We start from the raw sequence: 22504 nt of genomic DNA, 5'->3' as shown, positions 1-22504 counted from the left end.
ATAAACTTGCCTTGCCTTGCCTTGCCTTGCCTAAATAACCCAAAATGTGATGTCCACATATGTGGACGCCAGGTCCTAGGAGGTTAAATCACAGATGTATGAGGGAATGTTGGCCACTTCCCTCCCTCTGTCAAAAAAAAGGTACATTCATAAAATAGCCTTAATCAAATAGAAGTGCTATCAGGGCTCGTGCACAATGAAGTATGTTTGAACAAATTCTCATTTGGGGTCTCCAACCCTCTGAGCACTGCGATTTCAAGCATTACAGCACAATTACAACACCGAGAAGACAAACCACACAGTAATCTATTGAAAAGTAATGTTTATTTTGCACCAGCCAAAAAAATAAAATAAAAACATTGCGGTGCAAAAAGACAAATCCCAGCAACAACACCAGAGACAGTGCAACTCAGTAAAATAATGCTCGGGAAAAGAGAAGAGAGAATATCTATGGCAACCAAATAATACCAATATCAATAAAAGCAGTTTCTTAAGTAAAAATACCAAACAAACAACCGGTTACCTTCAAACAGACAACGGCTTCAAACAACAACAGGAAAATATTACAGTAACTTGCAATTATGCTTCATCTGGTTCAGAAATATCAATACAACCAATCTCCCATCGCCACTCAGTTATCATACAGCAACATTCACGCCGGGCTGGTACACAACAAGAGCCAAATTATGATAATCCCATTACCACAGCATTAAAAATCAATTACATGTAATAAATATCAGTGAAAGCACCTTTAAAGCTGAAATGTGTGTTAACTGATCAACTGACTGTGCAACATGTAAAAAAGAAAAAAAAGAGGCAAGTCCATTAAAAAACATTACAATATACCACCCAAACAGCTGATCAATTTCAAATCATTACATACATTATTTTTTCTCTAAAGCATGATGATTATATACAAAGCTCTCATAGGATGGTGGCCCCATCCTTAAAAAAACAACCAAAAAAGTCACAATTAGGTGTCTCATTCTGAAACGTAATTTGAAGTTCAAAGCCATCAAATGTTTTAAAATCACTTCTGTGGAAAAATAAAGACGAAAGCCAGCCTGGATGAGCTTAATCGTTGAGCATCAACCTTGCAATCAGACTACCGCCCGCATTTGATACCATCAGGAATAAAAACTGTAATAATCATTCAAAGTTCACAAAGGCGATGTGCGTTCAAAATCACCAGCCACATTCGGCTTCCATCTACGTGCAAACACTTGAGCTGCACTTGGTAGCGTAGAAAAACAGAAAATACTCCAAGTAACTTTTTTTTCAATGACTCAAAGATACCAAAAATAGAAAAAGTTCTTACAGTCCATCATCACAACAGATTAGCATGCTAGAAATTTTCAGACAGGCACAATAGCGCGAGTAATATACAGCAAGCATGATGAAAATCGCACTCCACTGCATGTCTGCTTCTGTGTCTCCATGTCTTTTTTTTGTTTTAAACAGCTGCTACTGTTGGACACATCTTGACACACAATCAAAACACTTCTTCAGAGCCACATAATCCCAGCTCCTCAAAGTGTTCAGTGGGATCCGTACAGTGAGTAGTGTACTGCAGGTGCAGCTTCTTTGCAAAGACTGACAGCATTAATCATCCTATAGAATCCTTAAGGTTTTGCACCCCACAGTAATCTCTCTCTGTGCTCCATCCTTCCAGAAATTTGCTGCTTTTTTTTTTTTTTTTTAAACCATTTGATCATTTGACATTCTCTGCAAACACCTGAATCTTGCTCGCTCTTAACAGAGCACAGTGTCGACTTCTGCAGTTTTTGTGTTAATCATTATATTTGTGGCAAAAAACTCAGCAGTACAATCAAAGAATTAAACCTGCAAATTACTGGAAGGACTGTTCATTTGCCGTGTACAAATGTGTGCCTCTTCACAATGACTTAATGGATGTATTCACTTCTTTTGCTTTGTATATGGCTTCTGCTTATTTATGGCTCCTTTTTTCCCTTTTCCCTATGTAGCCAGGCACTGTTTCTTACCCACAGTGAAACCAGGTAAATGTCTCATTTTTAACTTTTAGTGTGCGATCTCACCAAAATAAAGTGAGTGAATACTGAATAAGTATTAAAAGTTTCTGACAGTCAGGCCTCCTCTTCCACCACAGAAAATACATGTTTTGTTTTTTAAAGAATACAGCGTTAGGAATGAAAACCTGCAGCTGTTAAAGTGGAATTATATTTTACATGAAGTGAAGACAGTGTTCTCATTTGTCAGTATGCTTTTGCTTTTTTTAACTGACTGCTGGAGGACGTTGTGCTACTGTACAAGCACGTAACACTTTCTCCCTGTTCTGTTGCCAGGCTAGCTCTGCTTTGGGATCACGGCTTGCTTTGGCTGTGTTTTGGATGCTGTTGCAGAGGCAGTGGATGAAGTGGAAGAAGACGAAGAAGAAGAGGATGAACTCCATCGGGTCTCTACTCCTGTGCTGGTCATCTTCATCTTTCGTCGTTTCGCAAGGGGAGCATTGTCGACACTTTTCAGAAAGAAGCCTTCTCGCTTACCTCGGTTGAAAGCCTGGTGAGAGTGGAAGGCGACAAAAGTGAGATAAAATACATTTATTTAAGATTCTTTCTGAGACCTTTTAGAAGTTTTTCACACCAATCTATTACCTTGTAGGTAGCATTGACATAAGTGCGGACAGTGGGCCCACTGGACTCGAGCACATCTGGCGTGCACAAAGGAGTGGTGGACATGGATGCTCCACCCTGAAGCCAGCTGTTCTCTTTCAGATCAGAGAGTTTGAGACGGCTCTCTGGATCCACTGTTAGCAGGCCTTAAAACAGGAAAAGAGACACAAACAAGCAAGCAATAGAGGAAATTCAACAGGCATTTATCTCAACTAAAGCAAACTAAGAACAAACATATTCAGTACCTTTAACAAGCTCTTTGGCATCCTCTGACACACCCTTCCAGGGCTCCCCATCCAATGAGAAATCCCCCTCTTTTATTTTTTGCATGATGTCAGCAGCATATGATGAGGTCATTCCACGCTGCTCACTCTGAAATGGCACCTGGCCTGAGAGCATGGTGTACTGAGAAAGACGCACACAAGGGTCATTAGTATTCAGTCAGCCGAGCTATGATAAAAATCAACATATTCAGATTCAATTACCAGGATGACCCCGAGACTCCAGAGGTCACAGGCTTTATCATATCCTGCACTCTCGAAAAGCTCTGGTGCTGCATACTGCAGCGTGAAGCAGGGAGTCTGCAGGGGGGCACTGCCTGCAGGGCACAGGCGAGCAAATCCAAAATCTATTACTTTCAGCACAGAGTCCTCCCCCTCATCTGCAAACAGCACGTTCTGTAAGGTAAACAAACAAAAGCCATGAGGATCAGCTCTTATTTTACTTACACATTAAGATTCAATTTTCCTGACAGAGTAAAGACTATTAGTAAATACGAGTATGACAGCCACCACCGGTTGGCATGTACCAGAACTTATGTGTAAACAGACAGTGCAAATAAACAGTTCTAATCCTTTTAGGTGTGCATCAAAATAAAAGCCATACTAGAGACATCTTAAAGTTATTAGGTGATATTTGCCAACATGTCTCATTCACAATCATTATGCACACCATATAAAAGCCTTCTTCAGTTGATTAAACCGTGCAGCCATCTTAAGAAGGGAGTGTGTGTGTGTGTGTGTGTGTGTGTGTGTAATCTTCTGCTTTCATTTTGAAAAGCACCACAAAAGTCACATCATGTGCTGTTGTCGAGCAGTAGCCTGCAGAGGTGAAAAATTAAGCCAAAATAGAAGTGCCAAAAACTGCTGTTCCTAAATCGGAAATTTGAGGCTGGCTCCTAAAACGATTCAGCCTTGACAGACTTCCATTAAAAAAAAACAACTAAACAGCATTAAATGAAAACATGTTTATAGCCTGGTACAAAAGTGGTTTTGACGTCTGTGGACAGTTTCCAATTTTATTTTTGTAATTTTTTTCAAACTTATTCATTTAAATGTTGAAGTTGCTGGCACAGCTGCTTTGGGTCCAACAAAAGGAGCAGCCAATCAGTGTCTGCTAGGCTTCACGTGCACCACTTAAAGTCACTGAACTTGCTCCCTCCTACATGTGTGTGCTGCTGGGGCCTTCAAGAGCATTTTAAATAGAATTATTAGACAAATAATATTTGTGCTTCAGTTTTGGTGAATTCATTTGTTTTTAGTGTGTTACCTCTCCTACGTAAGGCTAATTAGCAGATATCTGTGTCTGTTCATTGCTCACGTTTGGTAGTTGATACACCAGTCTGTCATTTGAAAACATTAAATTTATGGAGAAGCTTCAAAATGCAGTCCAAAAACCAGTGAGTGACATCATGATGGCAACGTCCATGTTTTGGACAATCAGTGATTGTCGCTCTCTCTTTTTAAAAAAAAACCTTTTTAACCCGGATTACATCATGTAAAAGTCATGCTGAAAAAATAATAACGTCACACACATCTCTCACATATGAGACAGCAGATCCCCAGTTACAAGACTCTTTTTTTCTACCTTTTTAAACATGCGTGTTATATATATATATTGTCAGGAATGATAAAGTTATCAAATCTCCACCCACCTCTGGTTTGAGGTCTCTGTGTACGACTCCAGCCTCGTGCATGAAGCTGACAGCTGAGACCAGGCTCTGTAACAGCTGACTGGCCTCTGCCTCGCCAAACAGTTTCTTCCTCTTGATCCTTTCCAACAACTCCCCACCTCGCAGAAGCTCCATCACTAAATATGTGTGATACTGACAGAGACATGCAGAGAAGGCCATGAGGGCTGATGTTTTTATGTGTAGCTTAATATTGACCAATACATCATTTTTATCTTTATCCTATGTATTGTCCATTCTACCTGATCAGTAAAGATGTCATACAACTTGACGATGTTGGGGTGAGACTCACACTGCCTCAAGGCAGCAATCTCTCTATGAGTGTTTGCCTCCATTCTAACAAAGAAAGACAACATTAAGGGCATTCAGTCACCTTTACGTTCCAGCGGTACTGTGATACAGTAAAGTATTGACACATGGACACAGATCTGTTAAAGAGCACTGTACTAAGAAGTATTTCATCTCTGCTCACCTACGGCTGACGATCTTGACGGCGTACTCATGGCCAGTTTGCTTGTGTTTGCATTTCCTGCACACAGAGAAACTACCCTCGCCTAGAGGTGGTCCTTGAAAACACAGCTCATAGTGCTGAAAAAACTGGGATTCCTGAACAAAAAAAACATAGCATTGAGCCATCAAAGGAGATTATTATACTTCAGGCAATAGACATGGCCCCAGCAAAGCTAAAGGGATATTTTGACCTTTACATGAAGCAACCTTGAAATTCAGCTCCCACATTTGTAAAGAGAAATACCTTAAAACTGAAAAAGTAATTTGGAAAGATAAAACATGTTGTACTTTGTAAAACACAAAGTTTTACAAAGTACAACATGTCATCAAACTCTGCGTCCTAAGACAGGTCAAACTGGTTAAGACATTTTGGCCTAAAACAGGAATGCTTGTTAAGCACTGTTTGTAAGCTTTCCTCAAAGTCCACATAATATGTTTTTGCCAATTTTCTGTCATATCTGTATATAAACCTTTACAACACTGTATTCTATTTTAAACAGAACAAAAATTTTAAATAAATCATGAAGTCAGCGTTTGTGCAAGTAATTTCTTTGAGAACAAAGCTCAGCCTTCAGATAGCTCCAAATTTTCAGTTTCAGGCAGCATTTTCTGCTCACTCATTGTCATCCGTAGATTATCTCTTATATCATCATCTTAGACAAACACATGACTCTGAGCACAGAACGCTCACCAATCTGCTGTTCAAACTTCCTGTTTATGACGGGAACCCAATCAGATGACTGAAGGGCTTTATTCAGATTGTGGGTAAACTCAGGGGCCTCATCTTGGCTCAGTATAAGGTTACACAGGATTATTTCGAAATATGAATATGCAAAGCTACTCTAGTACAGTCTGAGAGTCCGATCATTGAGCAGGAGCACAGTAGATCCACTTTAAATTGTGCCTCTTACATGAATATATTAATAAGTAATATGTATAAATTTATCACTAGCTGGGTACACTCTCTATATAAAGAGATACTTTTATTTTTAATTCCCCAACTATATAACTTGGATAATAGTTTTGCTTTAATTAGTATTTTATATGTAGTGCTTTACAAAAAAATAAACCTTATATCTTACACTGCTATTATCAGGGAAGGAATTACTATGAAGTAACAATTCTGGATTGATCTAAAAATACATTTCACATTTGCCTAAGGAGCTTGGAAAGAAAGTGACTCGACCTATTTAAATTCACTCTCTTTCCCAGCTTCACAGACTACCATGACCCGGAATACTGAGAACCTACACAGAAATTTTACTTTTGCATATAAACATAATTTATTGTTTATCACTGTAATTAGAATCTGGATGACAACAGTATTTTAAAATTCCAGCTTACATCTTTTATAAATCTAATAACATAAAGTAATAGCTGCGAATTTCTTTGACTTCTGGAAGATTTTGGAACATTTTTTTAAAAGACGAGCTAAAAATATTGCTGAGTTGAGTCTGACACCTTTCACACGCAGGTGATAAATGTCAACTAAACAGCCTGACAAACTTTTTCTGTTCCAAATAGATTTTTGTGCTGTTTACCGAGATCAGTACAAAGTGTCTTGAATATTATTTAATAATACAAAGCATCCTGTCAGATAAAACAAACCAACTTCAGTTAATAATTTAGCTTCTCCTGCTCTTTTCCTTCTTTTCTGTTAACAAACAGTCCTGAAACCAAACATATCACAGAATTATTTGAAAACACCCATACAGATCATACCTGTAACATTGCGCTGCGTTGGACAGAAGCAGAAGCTGGTCGGTCAGCACCAATTTGGGTTTCAACAAAGTCTCCCATGACTGCGTTCTTATTGAACAAGATGGAGGGTGCAATGAAAGAATAGCCCTAAAACAGAGGAGATGTGTTAGGTGTAACTATGATGTAGCTCACTGAAGAATTATTACAGCCTTTACTTATTAACAAGCACTTGTTGCACTTTTCAGATTGTAAAGTTAAATAATGCTTACAGGTCATGTTTGTAGAAACATTTGATAGAATCAGTGTGGAGGTGATGATGACTGACCTGGAACAGACGATCTGTGCTCGGGGGTGTGCTGGCTGGAGAATAAACAGGATCCATCCCAGTGAATTCCTCTGCAAAGTTCCCCACATCGAGTTCGCTCTTCAGCTCTGGCTTGAATGGACTTGCAACCTTCTTTTGTGCTAAGTCATCCCAGTTCAGTCCCTGTGAGGCAGAAAAGGAGAATGAAAGAGTTACAGATGAATGAACTGAGGTTACAGGGGAAAAGATGTTTAAGTGATAGACAGTTAAGGGACATCGGACCTTGAAGAAAGGATGTGCCTTGATATCTTCAGCCCCCCGCGGTCCAGATCCCAGCCTCTTGTGGGGATCTTTCACCAACAACTTTTTCAGCAGATCCTGAGCAATGGGTCCAATCATAGAGGGAAACGGCGGGTCACAGCGCAAAATACGTCTGAAGGGCAAAGGGAAGATATAAACATTTTGCTAACATACAGAAACAATGGACAAGAATACAACTGTGTCAACATTCATGCTCCTCCAATAATGGCCGATAAGATTTTTTACACAACATGAGGCACAAAATTATTCTTGGGATCATGCAGAAATTGTGGCATCACATACTTTGCCCAGCAAAGCTGCCACTAACTCTATTGTTTACAACACTCTCAGTACTGTTTCAGCAGCACTGAAAGTGTCGCAAACAGAAAACACATCACAGTTTGAGCAACTAGTTTCTGAGCCAACTAGTTTCTGAACTGCTGTTGTGGAAACTTCATCAGCAATGACCTTCATGTTTTCCTTTTCTATATACATTCTTTACAATGTAAAGAATGTCAGTCAATAATACACAACGCAAATTTAGAAAAACTTGGGATGAGCTAAATATAAATGCTGAATTTCATAAACCCATATTTTATTCACAATAGCACATAGAAGAGATGAATATTGTCCCATTCTTATCTGATATAGGATCCTATGTTCCTCTAACTCAGGGGTCCCCAACTCCAGGCCTCGTGGGCCGGTGTCCTGCAGTTTTTAGATGTGTCCGTGATCCAACACAGCTAATTCAAATGGTTAAATTATCTCCTCAACATGTCTGGCAGTTCTCCAGAGGCCTGGTAATGAACTAATCATTTGATTCAGGTGTGTTGACCCAGGGTGAGATCTAAAACCTGCAGGACACCTGGAGGAGGCCTGGAGTTGGGGACCCCTGCTCTAACTGTTTCTTTTCAGTGTCTTTTGTTGCCCCTGTTCAACTTTTTAAGATGTGCAACTACACTAAATTCAAATTTTTCTTAAAATGGTACATTTTCTCAGTTTTTTAGGTTCATTAATTCTTTTTCACTCCCATAAAAATCAGCATCAGCCGATGGGTTCATTTATTAGTAAAACACAGCTAATAACAGAGACAATTTGAATGAGTTAAGAAGGGCCAGGCAGATGATTTATGGAGATGGGATTGCACAGTACTCACTTTGACACCTCGCTTTGGGAGTTCCTCTCTCCCTCCAGGGTAAAAGGAGACGCACCTGTCAGCAACTCAAACATCAGGATCCCAAGACTCCACCAATCTACTGACTGAAGCAGAATACAGCTTGAAAAGCACAATAAAGAGGACAAGGAATTTTCACTGTGAATTATTTAAAGGTGGGTTTTTTGAGGCGGTACTGCCTTCCATAACAAAGATATTAAAGTCATCTTTGATTCACCACACTGGCCCAAAGTCATGAGTCTTAAAGCATCTGTAGTGTTAAATGTTTAAGCCTTCCCCGTACACTGATACATGTAAATATAAACATTAATTTAAATATTATTTTGTGCACAATATGTGACCATTCAAAATCTTTCAAATAACCGATGATCTTAACACCAAAACCTGCATTTGCTCCCTTGTTATTCTTTTTTTTTTTACCTTGCCATGTCCTGATTTCCCTCTGATGATTTCAGGAGCCATGTACTCAATGGTGCCACAGAAAGAGTAGGTCCTCCCCTTCTGTGATGATCAGAAAACAAGCATACTTAAAAAAAATGTATTTCAGTTTGGATTGTGGTAACAGTTAAACACCCCAGGTATTATTTACATGTACACATTGCTATGCTCACACTGTAGTTTTAGATTTACTTACATCTTCTTCCAGAAACTCTTTGCTGAGCCCAAAATCTGTCAATACCACATGGCCATCACTGTCTAGAAGAATGTTTTCCAATTTGATGTCTCGGTACACAATCCCAAGCTGTACACAATGAAAATTTACCAGTGGCATTCATGTTAAAAGCTGTAATTTGTGAACAGAGACAGCAGGCAGTGCAAACAGAGAAACCCTAAAAACATTTTTACAACCAAAAAGGAAAAAGTGGCCACTTACGGTATGTATCTGTTATTTTTTAGTAATCACAGCATTTTCTAATCCCAGCTAGGGGTCCTAATCCCAAAATGTGTCAAAACAAATAACTGTCCAAACAACAGCAAGCCTATAATGCAGGAAATACTAGTCCCCAAAGTTGCTGTTGTTAAAATGCTTTTATTTGATATTATTTATAAAAGGAACGACTCGTGAAAGTCTGCAGGATTTTCAGCCAATGTGGCTGGACAATTTCTTTGGACACTAATTTAAACACAAATCGACTATCTCATAACTTAAGTGCTGCAATGTGATCTTAGGATACCTAGTGAAGGTCATAATTTACAAAGAGATGGCTGAAATGCTTCCAAATAAAACCCTCAAGAACACACTCGTTATGTTTTAAAAAGGACCTTGAAAATGCACCCAATCACCCTCCATGTAGTGGTTTGTGTAACTACTCAAAGAAGTCATGAGTATCATTTAAGGCCACTGGTGCACACCTACTTTAAAGATAAATCTAAAACTAAAGTAGCTGTGAAACATCATTAGGAAACCACTTCTATGAGCTTCAGAGTATTTCTCACAATAAAGAAACTCAGACTTCCTGTTCAACACTAAATGACAAAAGCTCTTTTCAGACATGGGGTGCATAATATTGCTGGCTTCAACAGACCGTTTACACAATGAAAATTTACTGATGTCATTCACTTTAAAAGCAGTATTATCTAAGCAGAGAAAGCAGCATGTGTCATGTATACACAGAAACACAATACTGCTGACTTTATCAATCTGTATACAACAATGTGAACGCAACCTAGTGTTTATGGAGCTAACGTAACATTAATCTGGTGAATAAAGTTAAATGCTTAACAGATGAAAGGCTTACTTCTTTAACCATCAGCTTGTTTTGATGAAACCAGAGCTAAAAGACCACAACCTAGAGCTTAAAATAGGAGTAAGTTGGGGTTGCGTCTCTGGCCTCACAACCCCAATTCTATGAAAAGTATCATATCGCTAAAATGCTTAGTTTGTGTAAGCAGCAGGCTCTAGCCAAAATTAAAGCAATAACTCTAGCATGTGTAAAAACTGGAAACAATAATCCTCACCTTGTGCAAGTGTTCTAGAGCCAGAATTATTTCTCCAATATAAATCTGTACTGCCTCTTCTGGAAAGTGATCCCGCTGGTACAAATGAGTGAACATCTCCCCACCGCTCACATAGTCTGTACTCACACACACAAACAAATACACAGGGAGCTTGAATAGACATAATACAAAGAACTACACAAACACACATTGTCCAAAAAAGAAAAAAAAAGAAATGCCAACAAAAACACATACAGTATAAGACAGAAACATAAAGAAGACCTTCAGTGTTTCAAGAGAGAAGAGTTCTCTATATTTGGTACATTTTTCCCAGTGTCCCACCCCGGTGTCTCACCCAGGATGAGATGTAGTTTGCTCTGAGTCTGAAAGGCATAGTGAAGAGTAACCAGGAAGGGAGACTGGCGGATGTGCTCCAGGACTTGTCTCTCAGTGCGAGTATGTTCTGTTGTCTTTGCCTTCTGAACGATAGCGGCTTTCTTTAACACCTAGGGCAGTGACCAAAATAAATTAAACTTCTCCATTCCTTCCGTGAACTTTCAGTGAATGGCACTTCGCTTTGGGGTATGTTGCAACATGCTGCAATCATGTCCAAGAGAAGGACATTATACAACCCAACGGCTTGCATCAAATCCAAAACGAGCAAATAAAATGGAAAAAAAAAAGATCATTTCTTGGTTTTAACATCTGATGTGCTGTCACTGTACCATGTTTAATCTAATATTGGCTTTAGATAATTAGCCAACTCATTTACATTTTACACAAAATGGTTATAAAATGTTAATAAAATCATAATTAATGACTTATTTTAAAGCACAGACTAGTAATTTACATTTTTAGCTAAAAAACCTGCTTTAAAATGTACATTCATTGAATTACAACACTAATAAAATTACCTTCATAGCATAGAGCTGGCTCACATCATGGCCGCTGTTCTTCCTGACCAAAAACACTTTCCCGTAAGCTAGACAAACAAATATTGAAAATTACTGCTGATGGTAAACAAGCAAACAGAGCAAACACAGATACACCATCGGATTGTGCCTAAAAGAGATGGTTTCCACTTCAAGACATAAATACTCGGTGAACAGGCAGCAAGATTAATCAAATCTGCAGAAATCTGAATCATTCTCACTCATTAAATTTAATTAGGTGTTCAATTGTTGATGGAAATAGCCACCAGGATCTCCTGTAGCTAATCAGTAACATCAACAGCATATGGATTCCCTGTTAATCATCAGATATTTTTCATGCTGTAACATTTAAATGAGAATATAAATGACATGAAACATTTTAACTTACAAACTACAAATATCAATTATAAACACTTTGCCTTCAAAATACTATCCAAGCCAGGGGAATCAACCAAGTCTGCTTTAAGTATATCTCATACCAGTACTTGACCTTTGACAACAGCTTCATCTTCATTTCATTCTATTCAGTGCTACATGCAGATCCTTACCTCCAGTGCCCAAGACCTTCAGCAGCTCAAAGTTCTCCATGCCGACTCTTTCAGTGTGACCTGTGAAGTTAGCTAGTAGTAGAAAGAAAAATAAAAGACAAGAACAGTGTTTACATTTCTATTTCTGTTCAAGTTTTTGTTTTAAAAAAGACAAGCCACACTGAGCTCTATCTTTTAAGGGAAGCTTTCTACACAAATAAAGTGGTGTACTTTTCTGGCTGGTTTTTCCCAAGTATATTAAAATACAAAAAGACATACCATATGTCTTGATATTAGCAAATGCTTTACCAATGTGCCTTTTCTTGTGTTATAATCCATGAATGCACTTTGATGTACCCTCTCTATAGATTAAAAGGTTGCTCTACTTAAAATCTACAATCTATCCAGTGAGCCACTAAGCAGATCACTTCACTTCACCTGTGACAGCTGGTGAAAAACATCCACTCACACTGTTTATTACACTACAGCCACATTTACAGCTTGACTTTACTACTCTTGGAGGGAGAGTACAACAGCAATTCTCTGATTTACTTGATTTTATCTGTGAGGATTTTTCTTTGTAAATTTACACTCTAAAATCAATTCAATGACAGATGCATTGTCCATTAAAAACTTATGACAAATTTTTTGGTTACATTATATTTCGCTGCTTTATAACTTTAATATAATGGAACTCCAGTGTGTGAATATATTGTACAGCCCACATATATATACACATATATATGGAAAAGGAAAGGTATTTTAAAATCGGATAAACATTTTACAGAAAAAAAAAAACTGATGTGGTGATGTTAGCTGTGGGGTTGAATCAGCACATCAAAAAAGGAACAAACTGCATTCGTGCGGTGTTATTTAAATGATGAGATGAATTACAGTACACAGATGTTTCCTTTGTGGCTATGGTTATTATTATGATTACATACAGTGATAACAGACAATATGACTGACTTACCATTGGTGATTTGGTGCTTGACAGTACAGGCCCTTTCATTTGTTTTTCCATCAGAGTCTTCACTACTATCAGATGCGTCCCCAGACATATTTTAAAGAAAAGTGGACTACAGACTTTGCGATGAAATTGGTTTGTCTGGTGTTTTCTTATTTACGAGATTTTGCGTTTTACACTCAGCAGTTAAAACAATCTACTGTGGCTGCATTGTGAAGGAGACAAGGATTATCAAAATGAGCGGACAGCTGTATTCCAGACAATGCTGTTGCCCAAACCTTAATCCCCACTCGTTTGGCATCCTGGTGTTTGGCATTATTTATCTCATGTGATTGGTCGAAATCAATCAGAAAGAAGATTCATATTCCTGCTACTTAGAAGATGTTGTTTTTTCCCGTTACTGTGTCAATGATCGTCGGTATTAATTATGTAGTCTGAGTAACTGTATGTGTTATCTGCAGTTGAAATTTAACTAACAGTTTAAGTTGCTAATGTTAGCATTAGCTAAATAACTAGTCATTATTCATAAGTTAGCTGACGTTAATTGGTAATAACGTTAAACCTTCGGTTATATAAGCGACTGGTCAAAACAACGCGTTATAGTCGGTGTGTAAACAGCTTCAACGCTAACTACCGTATAATAACAAGACGTGTTACCTAGCCAGCTGGTGTGGTAGTAAATTGGCAGGGTAGCGGTAGCAGCTAACTAGCAAATGACTGCATTTGTCCGTCAAAGTTTGAACGTTAGCTAACCGCTGGTGTTTTGTTAGCAGTGTTAACTGGCCTCTTCAACTACCAGCGAACTGACCATGTTGGAAAAGGCCAGTTTGTGTAGTTCCTTGTCTTCTTTGTCACCAGTAGTCACAAACTAATATATTCGTCCATTATAAAAAATTTTACATCTCACTTTATAATTTTTGTCAGCGCCTAGCAAACTGCTAACACCAGGATGCTTCCGACACAACCTGGGCGACGGTCAGTCACGTGAACTACTGGAGTGGGCGGAGCGAGATTGCTCAAGAGCTCAACGAAATCTGGCAATTCTGTGCCACAAACACTAGCTCAAGTTTTGCCCAGTAGTTACAACAAATGTCAAATGTTTTCTCTCCATTAATTAAAAAAAAAAAATCTACTAATGTTTATGCTTTTCATTTGTTCTGCCACACTTTGTCTTCCTTTAGAAAAAAAAAATTAACATTTTCCAGCATGCTACTAATGCCTATGTCTCTGTACGTTTAAATCTTATTTTATACCTAAATTCACAGGGGTCTAGATCAGTCATTTTATCTATCACTGGTATGCAAGTAGTGCAAGGTATTGAAACTGTAGGTCTACCCATCTGCCGACTCAGCGTCATGAAAAAAAGCCACCACTTCCTTTCAAGATACATTCAGATACTGTATATTTCACAGTACAACTGGTTTCCATTAGTACATTACACTTCCATGGACAATTCTGTTTACATCATGTGAGATGTGTGTACTTTATGATTACAATGGGGACTTGAATGATAGAAATGCCCTATTTCGTTGCTGTGCTGCACAAATAACTACATTTTATTATTCTACTGTGTATGTGTGGAAACAAAAGGCATTACAATAGAATATTTGAGTCCCTCTTGGAAACCGTAGCACAAAGATACTATGACAATGTTGTAACTTTGAGGTATCTGAAGCCACAAATTGGCAAAATTGTGGCAGAATGTTAGTTAGAAGTATAACTTTTCTTTTCAGAGGAAAGACAAGAAAAAAAAAAAAGAAAAAAAAAAAAAAAAAAAGCTGAGCTGTCACAGAGAGGACATGTAACAGCAGTATGTGCAAAGATAAAGCAAAACGACTTTGCTGGGTGTGATGCACATTAGCAAGTTGTGACAGGGTGCAATGGGGTTAATCTAAGTTAACGCACAAGTCAACACACTCATCCAGCATGTGCTAGCACTGAAAGGTAAATCCACCCTTTAACTATCACATTCAGACCATCTTTAAAATCCATTTACACTTAATCACCATCTGTTCCAATCTAATGACTAAATTGTGCTGTTGCTTAGAGACAGCTGTAGATGATACGCGTCCAAATCATAATAACGTTTAATATGTTTTTAAGAGTCTCACACGTGCATTTAGGTGTTAAAAGGGATTGGATTAAACTTTGCACTTGAGGTGTAGGAAATGACCAGAAGAGGAAGCGCCAAGGAATGCGAATTCGGCGTTTCAACATAAAAGCACCGTATTTAATTAAACCTTAAAGTTGACAATACAAAGGTCAGGGACAACTTCAATTTGAGATGTGCTGCACATTATAATCATTATTTGGAGTGATTTTTACTCTTCTCTTTTCTGCTGTCTTTAAATCATGAACCACTAGGAAAATGAGAAAAGCCTGAGGATGGATTTGCCCTTTAAACACCGAACATGACGGTGTACTGCATCGTTTTATTATTATTTTTAGATGTATTAAAAACACCCGTACACATGAATCCAATTTCTTTTCTTAAAGTTATCTGGAGTCTGAAGCTTTCCAGATGAAACTTGCTTTGATCAAAACAATTTTAAACTTGTGAAACTTTATAAAAAAAAATATATATAAAAAAATAATAATAAACCAAACACATACAGTCTTAGTGAGAACAGGAAGATAATATGTTGGATTTGAAGGCAAAGAAAAGAGAGAAAAAAAAAAAAAAAAAAAAAAAAAAAAAAGAGAAAGAAGAAAGAAAGAATAAGTAAAAGAAGTTTCATTTTGGAGGGTTTAACAGCTGTGGCTCATGTCTCCCATTAACGAATGGCTATCAGTCCAACATCGATGAGTTTCTGTATCTTCTGAGCAATAACTGGATTCTTTAAGTGGCTGAAAAACAAACAAACAAAATTACTACAAATCTGTACTATACAGTTAAAATGCAAACTGCATTGGAGGTAAAGCTGTCAAACTTACTCGCTAAGGGCCTGTGGGTCCTTCTGCATCTGCTCAAGGATCATACGCATGGCTGGGTCAGACATAATTTGCTGCACCTCTGGATCAGCCATGGCCCTTTTCTTCACTTCCTCAGGGCTGTCATTCCTCATGGCCTGACTTACCATGCAGCGCTGAATGCCTTCTGAGGCTTCCTGAAAGTGGAAAGAATTCAATTCAGTCTTTTGTCGCTCACTGTTCACGCATTAGAAATACAGTTATATCTGACATTACCACATTTCATTCATCAGTCTGCTCTCTTCACATTTCCAACACACAAATCTGTTTAGTTAAAAAAAATGTAATCAATTCTTTTTGATTCAAAAGTGATTGGACAACTAACTACTGTGTCAACCAGCAAACATGTAGCAGAAGTATAGAGAAAAAAAATTCTCTTTTCTGAGATATCTTTTCTACTCAAGTCCACATTTTTTGAAGCGTATAATATCCTGTAAAATACCTTTGAGGAAGAGTCAAGCTCTAGAGCCTTCTGGTATGCATCCATAGCTTTGGAATAGTCTTTCATGGCCTCCAGAGCAGCTCCTTTACGTGTGTAGCCCTTTACTGTGAACAAATGTCATAAACTATTTGTAAAATTACAATAAACTGACATAATTCTAGATGATACAGTTCAGGCAAAAGGCAAAAATGTAATTAATATAAAAGTTATTACTCACTGAAGGTGGGCTCTAGTTTGATGCACTCTTCACAATCCTGACAAGATAAAAGATTCTCATGGTTAGTCTTAAATGCACAATAAATGCAGAGGTATGCATAAATTACATTAGATTCACATGAACTCCTACTTGGAAAGGATGTGCTATACCTTCAGGGCAAGCTGAAACTCCAGCAGCTTTGTGTAGCAGGCAGCTCTGTTACTGAAGAGTTTGGCATCATTAGGGTTTCTCTTGATGGCCTCAGTGTAATGTTTCATGGCTAAGGGGTAGTCTCCTGTGAAAAAGAAAAGACAAGCTCATCTTTGTGCAAGTTCGAAGAAAAAAGAAGAAATGGCAGTCGAGCAGAAAGCACTGCAACTATTACAAACCTTTCTGGAAGGCATCGTTGCCCTTGCTCTTCTCTTCCAGGGCCAACTCTGGGTTGATATAGGCTAGTTTCTCCTGTTCCTTCAAAATCTTCTCTGCCTGCAAAACCAATTACAAAGTCATGGTAAGTGAACTTCAGTTCAGGTACTGTATACCAAGTATACACTATGTTTTTCTTTACATTCAAAATTTCAGTTAATTATAGACATTAAAAATCATTTTGCTAATGTGGTATTATTATTTTTTACTGTGCCAACTCTTGACAACATTAGCTAATCCATTTATTAACTATCTGGACTACTGCACCTGTTGACACTTCTTCAACACGTCAGGAGTTCGGTGCTCTGTCAAACTCTTGTTGAAATACTGAATTGCTTCTTTGTACTTTTCCTGCTTGAAGTACGAGTTGCCAATTCGAGCCAGGGCCCTATGAGGAGACAGATTATAGCAAGCATGTTATTACAGATAGTCAAGATCATTTGTTTACGCAACTTTAATAAAAGCCACTCAGGTGGAAAGTTAGTCAGTACAACACTGCTTCCTTGACACTACAATTCACAGTGTTTCTCTACTGGTCACTAAGTGGCCCCATTCAGTGTTTTTGATTTCTGATGTGGGAAGTACACCCACACAGATGTATGTGGTTTTCATTCCTATCAGACTAAACATTTTCTGTAGGCTAAAACCTGTTTCATAATTTCCGTAAGATCTCAAAACAATCGTGAAAAAGTAAAAGGCTATCTTTGTTCCACCAGAAATGTATCACCAGTAAAATAAAAGAACTCACTTAGCAATTTGTCTGTAGTCTTCTCTGTTCTCTCTGCCAACATCAATGGCTTTCTCACACAGCTCTCTGCACTTGTCAAAATCTCCCTTCTCAAAGTACACAGCTGAAATGACAACAAATACAAGCACATGTTAAACACAAATAGAATACATTAACCATTTTACGTCATGTTAGATAAACTAAAAACTGTATTTATATTACTGTGTATTCATTTATAGTTTATATCATAACTGTTTATGTTACAGTCACACAGCCACATTCTGGAGGATATTCCCAGATTCAGTTAAAAGGGCTAGATGTTACAGCCCCTGATAATGCAGGGACTGTAAAATATAGATGAAAAGTTTGTATGAGGTTAGTAAATGTTTAATATCTGAGAAAATATACCTGCTTGATTAGATATGTAAGTCATGTTTGTTGGGTCGTGTTTAATCGCTTCTTCATAATGTTTCAGTGCCGTTTCAAAGTCTTTATTCTTATATGCAGCATTCCCAAGCTCCTTTTCCTTTAAGGCCTGTTTAAAAAATATGAAATTAAGGATGAACAAAACTCAGACTATGGACTAATCAGAAGGTTGGATGTTTTAAAAAACAAACAAAAACAAAATGCAACAACATTAGATTATTTACCTTTCTCTTGTTTTCAGGGAGGTCTTCCTCTTTGGGAGGTGGCGGCTGAGTCTCTTTGGGTTTTGCGGGAGGAGGAGGAGTTGGCTCTTCATCCTCCTCCATCTCAGAGAGGTTTAGTCCAAGAAGCACAGAGAGAGTAGTCATCACTCTGGGATCCTGCAGCTTCCTGACGATGACAAGAGGAATAAGAGCCGATTCACATTTTGGAAATAAATCTTAAATAACCTTCATAACTTTGTGCTCCCATTATACACTTTTCATTACTATTCCAGAACTTTTGACAAATTCTAAATATAATAAAAGTAACCCAGATTACTTAAAACTTGAGTTAAATCTGCAGATTGTTTTTGAAAATGCACATACGTTCCAAGCTCAGATGGTTTGCTCTTGAGCTGCTCTAGCAGTGCTCTGTAGCTGGGATCTGCCAGCAGCTCACGAGTCCGAGGATCACTCTCCAGCTTCTGATACAAGTTGGGCATGGCAAAGGGATTCATCATTGTTTTCTCTGGTGAAGAAAAAGTCTGTGTTGATTGGTGGTCACAAAGATTTTTTTTTTCACAAATATTCAAACTGTTATGGGATTAAATTCACTAGCTTTTATCTTTCTGTAACTTGTAGTATTTACCCACAGTCTGATTAAAAACACTCCAAACGCAAGTGGACTGTCTCCTTCATTTTGAAAACCTAAGCTCAAAAAATGCATTTTCACTTCAGTGATGCTGTCAGCAGCCATCACAAAATCCTCTACCCACACAGAAACAAAAAGTGACTCACATGCCTCATTTCTGTGTAGCTCTAAACAAAAACACAATCCAGTCTTTACCTGCAAGCTTGGCCTCAATGTTCTGCAGCCCATCCTTTAGTTGCTGATTGCTTGGCTCCTGTCTGAGTCCCTCTTGGTAAGTTACTCTAGCATCATCCAATCGGCCAAGAAATTCCAATGCAGCAGCTTTACGGGAGTAGCCCTGGTTGATCACATTTCAAATATTTTAGACTGTCTCCTCAATTTTAATAACTATATATTCTGTCAACAAATCAACGGCATAAAAAAGGACATCTCACCTTCCCCCAATCAGGCTTGATCTTGATAGTCTGACAGGCATCCTGGAGAGCATTCTCATAGTTGCCTTTCTTGGCATAGGCAGCTGAGCGGTTACTGAACAGGACATGGTTGGATGGGTCAAGACTCAAGGCTTCGGTGTAGCAACGTATGGCCTCATCGACATTTCCAGCACTCAGCGCCTTGTTTCCCTGGTCTTTCAATGCTGAAGCCTATGAAGCACAGACAGACAGACATGTTAACAAAACCTCTGTTTTGCAGCTCTGCTGCTCCAAGAATAAATCCTTCACAGCTGCTACTGGCAGAAGTGAAAAAGGAATTGACAATCATTCAGCTGTTCGGGTCAAACAGGTGCAGAAGTCTTGCAGAGAGAAAATGTGTTTTTATTTTGTTACCACATTAACCTGAAAATGAGGCCTGCCTCACAGCAAGCAGGTGTAAACCCACTTTTGTTTCAGTTACAAATAATGATTTTTTTTTTCTTTTAAAACTAAAACAGAGGTTAGATAGCTAGAAGTATATTATTCTAAAAGTTTTCTCTGCAGGAAGCCAGAGTGAATACAAAAGCAAAGCATACTGACAATTAGGGCTGTTCATATAACGATATATCAGATGACGATCGTTTCATTTTATGCTATCGTTTGTTTCGTGGTGTCACAAAATAAACTGTTTATGGCAATATTTTTTCATCGTTTTGATGGTCACTGTAGTGGCTCAAACGTTAGAACAGGCTTTTCCCCGCAGCACGCCGTGTAATAAATACAAAGAAAACGGCGGCAGTTACAACTTATGTCTAAAAATGTATAGTTTCATGCATCTGTTAAAACACTCGACTCCAGCTACATGAGGCGCAGCTGGAAACACTTCCCGCAAGTCGAGCTGCCCGAGATTCACAGAATATGTTACATTTGTGTGATTTATATCGTTATCGGGACGATAGAATTCTTATATCGGGATATGAGATTTTGGTCATATTGCACAGCCCTACTGACAATGCTAAAGAAAAAAAGGTTGTCAATATACTGTACACCCTTTGTCAATTAAAGCTGCTTGTTACAGTTTGAGAAGTAACCCCGCTGCACCTCCTCTGAATCTAACAGAATCAATGACATGCCAAGAAGAAAGGAGCACCACGCTACTCCAAAAAGGTTTTCTCACTCCCTGCTGGCTCCTCTTGAAAACTGTCTGATAAAACTCAAGTCCACTAACAACTAGCCACGGTAAAAAAAAAATGAAAAAAAAAACAACTTTCAAGTGTTATGTGGCACAACTTTCTCCCTAGCAGTCATTAGACCTAATCCAGTCTGAAATAACATAGCTACACCACAATCCCCTGCAGTGCTGTAGGGTTTGGTTTTGTCAAAAAATTAATAAAAAAAAAAAAAAAAAAAGGTGAATAATCAGTAAATATTATGGAGCTTTAAGCAAGGGACAGCTGATTATATCACCAAGGTCCAGTTGTTGACCAAACACTTCACTTGGATACATCGTGTGAAGCATCAAGTAATCACAGTCTAGTCATTTTAGTTAGGGTGTAAACAATGTGCATATAGTTGTAAGAATCCACATATAATCTTTACTAAGTCGGTCCAAAATGAAAATGAAACCTGTAGATGTGTTGCACCATGGTGAATGCTGATCAAGAAACTTGAGGCATGCATCAAGTCTTACTTTCACAATGTGTCAAATCCTTAATGTAATAATTCTTATTTTAGCGTTATCCAGAAAATACAAAAAGGTTAAATTAAAAAAAAATAATAATAAAATAATTAAACTCATGGACGAATTCCTCGCAACATCAGCACATTTCTAACTAGGCAGTGCCCTCTTTTGACTTCTAACGTGCACCACACTTATTGATTTTATGCTGGACAAATAGGTTACCGAGTCTGAGCGCAACAGTAGTTTTTAAGTAATAAAACAGCTCAGATATGAATGGATTTCATATCTGAGCTGTTATGCAGAACGTTCGAGAGGACGCGGCAGCTGACGACAACATGCGGCTGTAGCCATGACAGCTTCGCCTGTGTGTGCATCTAGAATGATCCTCCGGTGTGAGTGCAGACTGCCGATGGCACCACTGAAGCTAATCCAAAAATACTCCTGCAGCATGTGCTTACAGACCGAATGCTGCAATTTAAGCTAACAGTCGTCTGCTTTCGTTTTATAAATGGGTTACAGAGGATTGGTTTGTTTGTTTCTTAATAAAATAAAGGCTCTCTGTTTTTTCTTATCCTGACATACTGATAATGTTCACGTTGTGAGCCAAAGATAGCCGTTTGACTGAGATTTGGTAAGTTGTATTTTGCCCATGTTTGCAGAAGGCTAGAAGGCTGGTTTACAAGACCGAGCCTACACTATCCATTGGCAACAGCGGCAGGCAAACCTTACAGGGATAATTTTACGTAAAAAGCAAGTGTGACAAATTAAGTTGCCGCACGTTAGCTTAACAGTTAGCTAACCTTGTCGTGTGCTATCACAAGTGAGACACAACCTTGCGCAAATAAACATTCAAGTTAATTTCTCAATAAATTCAAGTTAAGTTAAGCAACACTACAGTTTAGTACCGTCAAAATGTTCCGTGACGGGTGAAAACGGCAAGCCCAAATGACTACAACACCTTACTAAAGAGATTACGCTAAGCTAACTAGCAAACAGTGAACGGTCAGTGTAAAGAGCTGACTAACCTCTCCGACCTCCAAATTATTGTAAAGAAATGTTAGCCTAAAGCAACTCAAATGAATACACAAATATGTCTTACATATGCCAATTAGAAAGTCATAGTTATTAAATAAGTAGCAGGACACTCACTTTCTCCATGGTGTAAGCATGAGGTTCCTTTCCAGAAACTACTGTGAACTAGCGCCTCCCCCTCAACAACATGCAGGTTGCCAGTTTGGGAGGTAGAAAATCCGTAATCAGCTTCCAGATGAGTGTACCCGTGAGGGGAATCTGAGGAACATATATAGCACCGTAGCTGAAACTTCCAGAAGATGAGCGAAAACCCGGTGCTACGTTACACAAGATGTGTTACTGGCTCTCTGTGCAGCACAGAGATGA

The 22504-nt window shown here is 38.4% G+C and overlaps 2 protein-coding genes across 2 annotated transcripts; both read right to left on the bottom strand.

Moving 5' to 3' along the window:
- Window positions 1–305: 305 nt before the first annotated feature.
- Window positions 306–14213, bottom strand: rps6ka4 (ribosomal protein S6 kinase A4). The gene is made up of 18 exons (XM_086309547.1): window positions 12980–14213; window positions 12028–12099; window positions 11462–11529; window positions 10903–11053; window positions 10569–10684; window positions 9244–9351; window positions 9030–9110; window positions 8592–8695; window positions 7418–7568; window positions 7157–7318; window positions 6853–6978; window positions 5093–5226; window positions 4863–4956; window positions 4585–4755; window positions 3137–3328; window positions 2897–3056; window positions 2634–2797; window positions 306–2538 (listed from the first exon to the last, which is right to left on the bottom strand). The coding sequence occupies exons 1-18, from the start codon at window positions 13065–13067 to the stop codon at window positions 2326–2328; spliced, it is 2355 nt and encodes a 784-aa protein (XP_086165673.1). The 5' UTR covers window positions 13068–14213; the 3' UTR covers window positions 306–2325.
- A 145-nt stretch (window positions 14214–14358) lies between these two features.
- Window positions 14359–22402, bottom strand: stip1 (stress-induced phosphoprotein 1). Its single transcript, XM_086309548.1, has 14 exons — window positions 22256–22402; window positions 19447–19656; window positions 19208–19349; window positions 18748–18889; window positions 18385–18550; window positions 18143–18269; window positions 17756–17858; window positions 17275–17395; window positions 16971–17067; window positions 16752–16876; window positions 16603–16639; window positions 16386–16489; window positions 15908–16080; window positions 14359–15820 (listed from the first exon to the last, which is right to left on the bottom strand). Exons 1-14 carry the CDS (start codon window positions 22262–22264, stop codon window positions 15748–15750), a joined length of 1629 nt encoding a protein of 542 aa, XP_086165674.1. The 5' UTR covers window positions 22265–22402; the 3' UTR covers window positions 14359–15747.
- Window positions 22403–22504: the final 102 nt, after the last annotated feature.

This window comes from Aulonocara sp. 'chitande type north' Nkhata Bay, linkage group LG10 (genome assembly GCF_057382095.1).
Source record: "Aulonocara sp. 'chitande type north' Nkhata Bay isolate Kocher_YH1m ecotype deep benthic linkage group LG10, A_spYH_male_GT1.1, whole genome shotgun sequence".
In the NCBI taxonomy this organism is placed as follows: Eukaryota; Metazoa; Chordata; class Actinopteri; order Cichliformes; family Cichlidae; genus Aulonocara; species Aulonocara sp. 'chitande type north' Nkhata Bay.
Note: the sequence above shows the minus strand (reverse complement) of the source record. Positions and strands in the feature narration are given on the sequence as shown.

Excerpts from the sequence above, each read along its gene's own strand:
- rps6ka4 (XM_086309547.1), bottom strand. The coding sequence starts at position 13,067 with ATGTCTGGGGACGCATCTGATAGTAGTGAAGACTCTGATGGAAAAACA. Across the intron at positions 4,756-4,862 it reads ATGACATCTTTACTGATCAG|TATCACACATATTTAGTGAT; the intron begins GTAGAATGGACA and ends TGTCTCTGTCAG. Across the intron at positions 2,539-2,633 it reads ATGTCAATGCTACCTACAAG|GCTTTCAACCGAGGTAAGCG; the intron begins GTAATAGATTGG and ends CACTCTCACCAG.
- stip1 (XM_086309548.1), bottom strand. Across the intron at positions 17,396-17,755 it reads GACTACAGACAAATTGCTAA|GGCCCTGGCTCGAATTGGCA; the intron begins GTGAGTTCTTTT and ends GTCTCCTCATAG. Across the intron at positions 15,821-15,907 it reads GACCCACAGGCCCTTAGCGA|CCACTTAAAGAATCCAGTTA; the intron begins GTAAGTTTGACA and ends TTTGTTTTTCAG.